The sequence below is a fragment of the Mytilus galloprovincialis genome, chromosome 2 (assembly GCF_965363235.1).
Source record: "Mytilus galloprovincialis chromosome 2, xbMytGall1.hap1.1, whole genome shotgun sequence".
Classification (NCBI taxonomy): Eukaryota; Metazoa; Mollusca; class Bivalvia; order Mytilida; family Mytilidae; genus Mytilus; species Mytilus galloprovincialis.
In genome coordinates, this window is record NC_134839.1 from 112,787,544 (window position 1) to 112,797,459 (window position 9,916).

Here is a 9,916-nt window from a genome sequence, read left to right on the forward strand (position 1 = left end):
TTATGTGCCTGTCCCAAGTCAGGATCGAGTCTGTTATTCAGTGATTGTCGTTTGTTGATGTGTTACATATCTGTTTTCGTTTATTTTCGTACATAATGTTTCAGAAAAAGGGAGAAGATTTGGTACCATTAAAACGTTTAATCCCGCTGCAAATGTTTGCACCTGTCCTAAGTCAGGAATCTGATGTACAGTAGTTGTCGTTTGTTTATGTAATTTATACGTGTTTCTCGTTTATTTATATAGATTAGACCGTTTAGTTATATAGATTAGACCGTTGGTTTTCTCGTTTGAATGGTTTCACACTAGTAATTTTAGGGCTCTTTATAGCTTGTTGTTCGGTGTGAACCAACGCTCCGTGTTGAAGGCCGTACCTTGACCTATAATGGTTTACTTTTATAAATTGTTATTTGGATGGAGAGTTGTCTCATTGGCACTTATACCACATCTTCCTGTATCTATATAAGTTAGGCCATTAGTTTTTCTCGTAAGAAATGTTTTTACATTTGTCAATTCGGGGCCTTTTATAGCTGACTATGTGGAATGGGCTTTGCTCATTGTTGAAGGCCGTACGGTGACATATAGTTCTTAATTTCTGTGTCATTTGGTCTGTTGTGGAGAGTTGTCTAATTTGCAATCATACCACATCTTCTTTTTTTATATAATCTTTTCTACAGTAAATACTTATTGACTTTTTTGTATAACCTTACGTATAGCACTGTTATAACTAAAAAAAAGAACTTATCAAATCTTTAGGGCATCACATATTTTTGAAAACCACTTTCAGCAACTTATTTTTATAATATATCTTGCATGGCATTTTCGGGTTACTGTCTCATTGATATATTATACCCAAACTGATGAGAATCTTTTGAGTTATATGACACATTTGCAACTCCTCAGTTATTGAATGATCATTTCTACAATCGAATAAGCTAGAGCTATCAATCTTATTGTCAGTCTTGTGTAAGTTCAAACGTACTTGTAGTGCCAAATATTCTTCTGAATATTGAACATTCCAAGGTCTCGTATCAGTGACGTTGTTTCTTACATCATGTTTGGTCACTGTTTGTGTGAGATACGTATATAACCTTGACCAAGAAAACAGACTTTCTTTACTAGTTGTGTCTCTAAGAAGAACAATCAATATGAATAGTTATATTTCAGTAGCTCTTGTTGTTATCTTTGCTGGATGTTCAATTGCCTATCCAACCCATGCTTCCTGTAAAATACAATGGTAAGAATATATTCATTATTTATATTTTGCTTTATATTAATTCTTACAGGAATATCTGAATTCGAAAACCTGATACTAATATTCTATGAATATTTGAAGACGCAGGGAAGAATTTGATGTCTCATGATACTTACAAATGTATGTCTTCAAATAGCTTCTTGAAGAATATCTATTCATTTATTTATAGATATATTTCAGAATCTTTTGATTTTTTCTCTAGAAGAATAAATCATTGGCAATATTCAGATGCAGCTCAACGCATTTGTTTAAAAATCGCAAAAACCGCCCACTTTTACTTCCTTTTTTTTTTTTTTTTTTTAATTTTGACAGCTTGTAGTAAGGTAAGGAGCACAAAGATATGTTCCAAAGGTTATAGATCACGTGTCTAAACGCGTTGTTCAAGTTCTTATCAACCAAAGTCGTTGGATTCTCTTATCATCAAAATTATTTTACTGTCACAGACACTATGCTATGAAAAAATGGCTAGTTTCATTCTGAGCTCTTGTTGAAAAGATCTTTACAATTTTAGCTTACCTTGCCTTTGAGCAATGCAAAATATCATTATCACTGCGTCCGGCTCCCATCCTTCGTCGTCGAATTGTCTTCCTATAAGTACTTGCATAAGACCATAGGACCAATATAAACCAAGCTAGAACAACCCTTAGTTTGTCTGGGTTGAGTAGAGCTACGTAGATTTTTTCTATTGAACGTGTAGCTATAGACTAGTTGCTACATAGATATTGATAGCAGCTACGTAGCCGCTACGTACAAATGTAGCTGATATGATATTGAACTCAACCCTGTTATTAGACGTATCCTCGTTTTTCGTCATGACATTATCAGGGTTTTTTTTTCGACTCAGTTAAATATGTTGAATATCACGATCAGAGGAAAGACGACATGACTGTGGCTATGAAAAAAATACTGGAACACATTCATATTCATCTTTAACATAGATAATCATAACGTTCAACAAAATCATGATAATATTATTACACAGAAAACATAAGCTATATTGAGCTTTTTGTCGACTAAGCACATATACAAAGTATATTTCGAATTTACGAACATTAAAAAGGAGAACTTCGCTGTTTTCAAACTAATCGCAATTTTTTTAAATTTCTTAGAAGCAATTTTGAACGTTTGTGAGCTACGGCTTAATAAATTGATAAAGGCATCCCAGAAAAATCTCCTCAGATCAAAAATTCAAAAAGATAAACAATTTCAATACTTTATCGAAATCTGTGCAGGAATAGCGGAATAGTTAGTTATTAAATCCGTTTGGAAGTACTTTTGTAAATTCAGAACATTACATTAAATTAAATGCAATTTGTATTTATAATTTTGCCAGGACATTTGGAATCAGTTGTGATATGGTAAAGGACAAAATCAAGACCCAGATCTCTACATGGAAAACAGCAGATAACTGTCCAAATGGAGCAGGCGAAAAGTGTCTGTATACAGTACGTATTGTCAGGAGTTGGAATCTGTCTATAATAGACAAGTAAAAGCTAGGTTACTGCTAGAAGTTCTTTTACTTTATTAATTACAATTTTACCGATTAAGTTTGTTTTATACATTTTAACATCAGTATTTGTTTTAAACTAAAATAATTTAAATGGTTTTCAAACCAACTTTAGATCAGGTATATTCTCTATTTGTTGTACTAGGCCCTACTCATACAGTAGGTTTTTTCTACAGATGATTGAACACAATTTACAGTGTGAATTTAATCATTCCATAAAAAAATGATATTGGTTTCCATGTGCACAGCATGTGTTTCTAAATCAAAAAAAATATGTATCAACCATTACAACAAATGACTAGAACAGCTCATTTCTTTTTAAAGCCAATTCTACCCGAAGGAGTGGCAGTCATACCTTAGTTGTTTAATATTTTCATGTGCCTGTGTCATGAAACACATATTTTTAAATCGTTAGAATTGATGGATTCGAATTTTTATCTCTCTGTACCTTTTTATACCTATGTATAAGTAATGTTGCAAGGAACTGAAGGAACTGAAACTGTTTACCAGTTTCTAGGTTGAAACGATCCTTAATACTGCATCGTGAAACAAAATATGTTTTGAATACTTTAGCAAGCTGAAATGGTAAAAAGAGTATAATGCCTCTGATTTGGCGCAGTAATTAAGATGTCACGTTTGAAAGATACGGTGTTACTTCATTGTGATTATATATAGTACACAAACTAAAGAATCATAGACATGTTGACGGTATAAGTACTGTAATAGGATAAGTATACTAACCTCGTTATGTTCTTGTATAATAAAGTACCTTCATTATAATTTTTTCAACTTGATTGTTTATTTAATTCACTTGATGTTTCAGTTTGTGAGTGAAACAAATACAACTATAACAGCAAAACACGCAACACCAGTTAAACACTACATGGACGACTTGACCTTCACCTTTACTCCAAGTAACAGCATGTGCAATGTCAAGGTAAGCTCAAGGGTTATTCGGATATATATAAGATACAATATACATCACTTTCTACTTTTGTTATCGAAAAAATCTTTGATCACATGAAAACATTTAATTGATAAAATTTTCTTTTTTTATGGTAAATCAATACAATTCCGAAAGCGCTAATTAGAATCGTCTATTATGCGCGATCCGGTAATTAGAATCGTCTATTATGCGCGATACGGTACCTATTGCTGTTAAGTGTTTTTGTAAGACACTGAATATATTAATACAAAATATATGTTGTTGATCAACAGTTAAATTTACCATATTTCTTAATTTTATGGAGAAAGTGAATTACATCATATTGTCCCTGTCAATCCCGAAAGACTAACTTCTGTTGACAGTGCATAACCAACAACTTCTAACAATCCAGATAAAAAAAGTGGTTAATGTTGATGTCTTTAGCAACTGCAAAGAGTGACACTGACCGTGAAACGATTTTTTTTTGTACTGAGTATGCATAGCACGACATGTGTCTTTTGTTAAGCAGAAGCAGATTTGCCTTCCACATAACATGGATGTACACATACATTTTTGCCCGCACTGGATTTTTTCTATGGAGTTGAATTTATACGGACTAATTAGAACTCGAGTATAATTTTATAGACATAAGTCGTTGAAATGCGCATCTGGCGCAGTAAAATCTTCAGTGTTAATGTTTTTAGTATCTTTGTTGCTGTATATATAAAAGTTGTTCAAAAAAGAAGTTATGGTAAATTCATGTTAATAATATTATTAACGTTTTAATTTGTAGGGTTACTCCACATCAGAAACATGGTATGCTTACCTTGACGACAGCACTAACTATTGTAATCTTAACAACCTTATCACAGGTATGTCATTACTGAATCTTAGGTAGAACTACTTTATTAACTTATCTATTTTTACCTGCATGTATTACTAGTACTTCACCACAAGTTTTCAAATCTTGTAGTGACAGGTTTGTCCATAACAAACACTAACTTGATAAATACCGAACCCCCAGCATGATAAAAACAGAACCCCTAGCATGATAAAAACAGAAACCCTAGCATGATAAAAACAGAACTACTAGCATGATAAAAACAGACCACTAGCATGATAAAAACACTAGCCTTACATGATAAAAATGTTTTTATAAAAAAAAACAGTAATACTAGCAAGATAAAAACAGACACATTAGCAAGATAAAAACGAAAATACTAGCAAGCATGATAAACACAGACCTCTAGCATAATAAAAACAGAAACACTAGCCTAGCTAGACTTTGAATTATTGAAAACCTAAGTCTGTTCTACCTCAGGAATAGATTACATTAGCTGTATTTGGAAAAAAATTTAGGAATTTTTGGTCCTCAATGCTCTTCAATTTCGTACTTTTTTGGGCTCTTAAAACATTTTTTGATTCGAGCGTCACTGATGAGTCTTTAGTAGACGAAACGCGCGCCTGGCGTAAATATAAAATTTTAATTCTGGTATCTATGATGAGTTTATTAGCAATATAATTTTATTTTTTTAAATTAAAAATAGAAACACTAGCATGATAAAAACAGAATAACTAGCATGATAAAAAAAAACTCTAGCATGATAAAAACAGAATTACTAGCATGATAAAAACAGAACAACTTGCATGATTAAAAACATAAACACTAGCATGATAAAAAAAACATGAAACACTAGCATGGTAAAAAACAAAAGTACTAGCACGATAAAACAGACACTATCATGATAAAACAGAAACATAATCATGTTTAAAATCAGAAACACTAGCATGATCAAAAACAAGAAACACAAGCATGATAAAAAAAAAACAAGAAATACTAGTATGCTAAAAAAAAACTCTAGTATGATTAAAAAAAAACAGAAACACTAGCATGAATAAAAACAGCAACACTAGCATGTTTAAAAACGGGAACACTAGCACTATTAAAAGAACTCGATTGAATCATTTTCAATTATAGGTATCAATATTCTACAATTTTTTCTCAACTCTATGGAAACAACGCCACATCTAAATTTTGCTGAAGCTCTCCTGTATTAACCTACGAACTTTTAATACTATTCTGATTATTTAAACATTTCATTTTGTTTACTTGACACGGGTAAACATAGGTCTTTCTGGATATGATTCGCAAGATGTTATAGAAAATTGAATGTCTATTTTTCTTTCAGGGTCTGGACTTGACAAGGTTAATGCATACAAGGAGGTCACGAGTGATTCTGTTTGTACACAATTTTCCAGCAAAGATTGCGATAAATATTAAAATATTTAAAAATGTTTTTGATATTTACTTGATATTCTATTTTTTTCTTCATAGTCAGCCAACCAAGTTGCATGGTTTCATATTTAGAGACACAAATGATTTTGCAAAAACAATAAATGTAACAGCTCTTTTTGCAGTTACTATAATATAATATTTTAAAATTTGAAATTGGTATTTCCCTTCATATTGTTCTGCAATAATAAAAACTACAGAAGCATTTTCAGTCCTCAAGCCGCGTTGTGATCCTGTGGAGTTAACAAATAAAGACTGTAAAGTCTGTTGAAATTTAGATAACATGTAAGGAAACAAACAGAAAAAGAGTATATTATAATCTGGTTTTGCTGCTGTTACTTAAAAAAAAAAATAAAAACGGTCATTATAAAAAAAAAACTAAGGCTTTTCTACCTCAGGAATATATTACCTTAGCTGTATTTGGCAAAACGTTTAGGAATTTTTGGTCCTCAATGCTCTTCTATTTCGTACTTTATTTGGCCTTTGAAACATTTTTTGATTCGAGCGTCACTAATGAGTCTTTAGTAGACGAAACGCGCGTCTGGCGTAAATATAAAATTTTAATCCTGGTATCTATCATCTCATCAGTTTACTAGCAATATAAAAAGTTTTTTTTTTTTTTTTTTTTTTTTTTTTTTTTTTTTTTTTTTTTTTTATTAAAAACAGACACACTAGCATGATAATAACAGAATTACTAGCATTACAAAAACAAAACCGCTAGCATGATAAAAACAGAATTACTAGCATGATAAAAACAGAATTACTAGCATGATAAAAATAGAAACACTAGCATGATCAAACAAAGATCTATCATCAACGAAACATTTGGAGAGATTTTATCCATGGCTCAAATGACATTACTCAGAAACAAAAGATTTACACTGACTCGAGTCAATCAGTTGCTGATATAACACTGACCTTTGAAATAATGTTATAAAATATAATACGTTGTTTGTCATATCATGGACAATACGAAATTAAATTGGGTAAAAGTTTAACATATGATTTAAAAGACAACATCATTACACCGAAACTGTTACCAATTTTCATTCTTGATCCGTAATCTTAAAATCAGACAAAGATATCATCACTCGTCAGACATTATAGAAATTTAGTTTCTTAACTCATGGACAAACAGGTCATACATTTGGAAACACAATGATTGCCAAAGTTGTAGTCTAGGAATCGACAATGTTATTTTTACCTTTTGAATTTTCCTCCTCCATTATCTTGCCAAGTTCGGTTAAAACAATATTAAAGGTTCAAAGTAGTTATCAAAGGTACCAGGATTATAATTAAGTACGCCAGACGCGCGTTTCGTCTACATAAGACTCATCAGTGACGCTCATATCAAAATATTTATAATGCCAAACCAGTACAAAGTTGAAGAGCATAGATGATCCAAAGTTTCCCAAATTGTGCCAAATATGAAGACGAACCGCGTGTCTGGCGTATAAAATTATAATCCAGGTATATCTGATAACTTTTTATAATGTACTAGGCAAAAGTGAATTATATGGTCCTTGAGTAGATTAACAAAAATACCGAGCGCCAAAGAAAAATGCAAAGGAGAAGTTTCTTATCAAATTGTAAAATCAAATGCTCAGACAGATCAAAAGAATAAAATAAAACTTTCATATACACCTGGTTTTTACAGCTAACTGAACCTCTCACTTGTATGACAGTCGCAATAATTTCATCATATTGACAACAATGTATACACTCATCGATATAATAGGTAAGAATGTCAAAAATTGGACACAGCAGTCAGAATTATGCTATTATCTTAATTTTTATAAAAGCAAACAACTCTATAAACAAGAAAAACAAAATGAAATATAAACAAAGCACTATAAAACAATGACGGGATGTAAAAATACCGAGCCATGTGGAAAGGATATTTTCAAAAACTGACTTAACAATAAAGTTCAAAAATATACAAAGACAATAAAAAGAACACTATAACATGTAATTTAGATGATAAATAACGTCAGTTTCTAGAATCTGCAAGACCATCGTGTATTATTTGTGAAGTTGAAATGGAATCGGTACCAGGACATCATTCATATCTATAGCTCAACGTGCATAAATCTGATATTGATTATACCTTCATGTGTTTCACATGCTATCTTTTATGGTAATATTTTATAAATAGCACAAACATGTCGGCATTCACCTCAAAAACTAAACCTTTAAACAGACTTTCCAGAAGTGATTTAGTTACGATACTATTGTGAGGTCATTAAAAATATTGTATTGTATTGTATTGTATTGTATTGTATTGTATTGTATTAAAGATTGCATTTTTTTTATTATCAAATATTGAATAAATCATACTGTATCGTTCTTTGCATCGGAAATAAACATAATTATTCTTCTTCTCTTATATTTTATGATGCTATGATACTAAACCCCTTATGAGAGAATTGTGCTTGATTTTCATATAATGAAGACTTAAGCTTTCTATAAGGTTAATTGAGGTCTTGAGCTTGCATGTCAGTAACTACTAGTATAGTCCATTGTTTATTTATGTCATCATTGTTATTTTGCTTGGTTCCTTATGTTACTTATTCTAACATTGGACTTTGTTTTCTTTTAAACTGAGATTTACTGTGCGTATTGCTGCGTCATTGTTTATTCTACATTTCTAGAGATAAAGGGGAGGGTTAAGATATCACAAAACATGTAGACTGTGCCGCATTTCTGTGCCTGTCCCAAGTAAGGGACCTCTGGCCATTGTTAGCTTTGTATGTTTTTTTCCGGTTTATTAATAGAATTGAGAAAGGAAATGGGGAATGTGTCAAAGCGACAACAACCCGACCATAGAGCAGACAACAGCCGAAGGCCACCAATAAGTCTTCAATGTAGCGAGAAACTCCTGCACCCGGAGGCGTCCTTCAGCTGACCCCTTAAAAAATATGTATACTAGTTCAGTGATAATGGACGTCATATTGAACTCCGAGTTATACACAAGAAACTAAAATTAAAAATCACAAGACTAACAAAGGCCAGAGGCTCCTGATTTGGGACAGGCGCAAAATTGCGGCGGGGTTAAACATGTTTATGAAATCTCAACCCTCCCCCTATACCTCATATGTTTCGGAGTTTTTTTGTCCCACCCATCTTCTAAGAATTAGTACATATTTTTGTTTACAGGCCAGCTGAAGTTTTCTCCGGATGAGGAGTTGCTTTCCTATCCTTGATTGATTTTGCTGTGTGTTTGATGTGCTTTGGAATGTATATGTTTGAAAGCAATTTGAAAACATGTGCCTTTTTCACAAATCGTTAGTTTTCAGTTTTAGTGATATTAGTTTTAGAGTGTTGAAGAGCAATTGTTTTCATCCAAAGTATTATTTGCAGAGAATTCTTTTCAAACATAATCTTAAATGTTGCCACTTTAGTTGAACAGTAAGATAAAAATATTAATATATTTCAGAAAAATACCAAAAAAGTTTGCTTAATCATAAGGGACATTGTTCACAACCAGTAGTGCAATAAAATATTTGAAGTTGAAAAAAGGGATTTCTAAATCTTTGCGTGTGTTGAGTAGAAATGCAACACTAATTATAAAAGTAAAAATAAATTGTTCACAATAATTCTACAATGTCGTTTCTGCGCAATGACTCAAAAAGTTTATCTAACTTAATTAGTTTAAATTATTCTATTGTTCAAAATGACAAGTGGATCTGACTAAATTAACAGAAGCTGACGTCGAAATTTATTTTGAACTTTCCTGTGCTGTTTCGCTGCGTTCATATCGACATCAGTTCTACTTTTTTGCTTGGATGATCATTATTCTAAGCTAATCAGCTGTGGTATCAGATCTTTCATTAGATCAAAAGATCAAGCATACCAAGATTGTCCGACATTGATCAACATGTGAAACATCTCATGGCCTCATGTCAAGTCACGTTGTTTCTTATCATTTAGGGTCACTGA

The 9,916-nt window shown here is 31.9% G+C and overlaps 1 protein-coding gene across 1 annotated transcript; it reads left to right on the plus strand.

Moving 5' to 3' along the window:
- Positions 1-1,034: 1,034 nt before the first annotated feature.
- Positions 1,035-5,981, plus strand: LOC143065420 (uncharacterized). The gene is made up of 5 exons (XM_076238978.1): positions 1,035-1,234; positions 2,586-2,697; positions 3,583-3,696; positions 4,478-4,556; positions 5,874-5,981. Exons 1-5 carry the CDS (start codon positions 1,146-1,148, stop codon positions 5,963-5,965), a joined length of 486 nt encoding a protein of 161 aa, XP_076095093.1. The 5' UTR covers positions 1,035-1,145; the 3' UTR covers positions 5,966-5,981.
- Positions 5,982-9,916: the final 3,935 nt, after the last annotated feature.

Excerpts from the sequence above, each read along its gene's own strand:
- LOC143065420 (XM_076238978.1), top strand. The coding sequence starts at position 1,146 with ATGAATAGTTATATTTCAGTAGCTCTTGTTGTTATCTTTGCTGGATGT. Across the intron at positions 1,235-2,585 it reads GCTTCCTGTAAAATACAATG|GACATTTGGAATCAGTTGTG; the intron begins GTAAGAATATAT and ends TAATTTTGCCAG. Across the intron at positions 2,698-3,582 it reads GCGAAAAGTGTCTGTATACA|TTTGTGAGTGAAACAAATAC; the intron begins GTACGTATTGTC and ends TTGATGTTTCAG.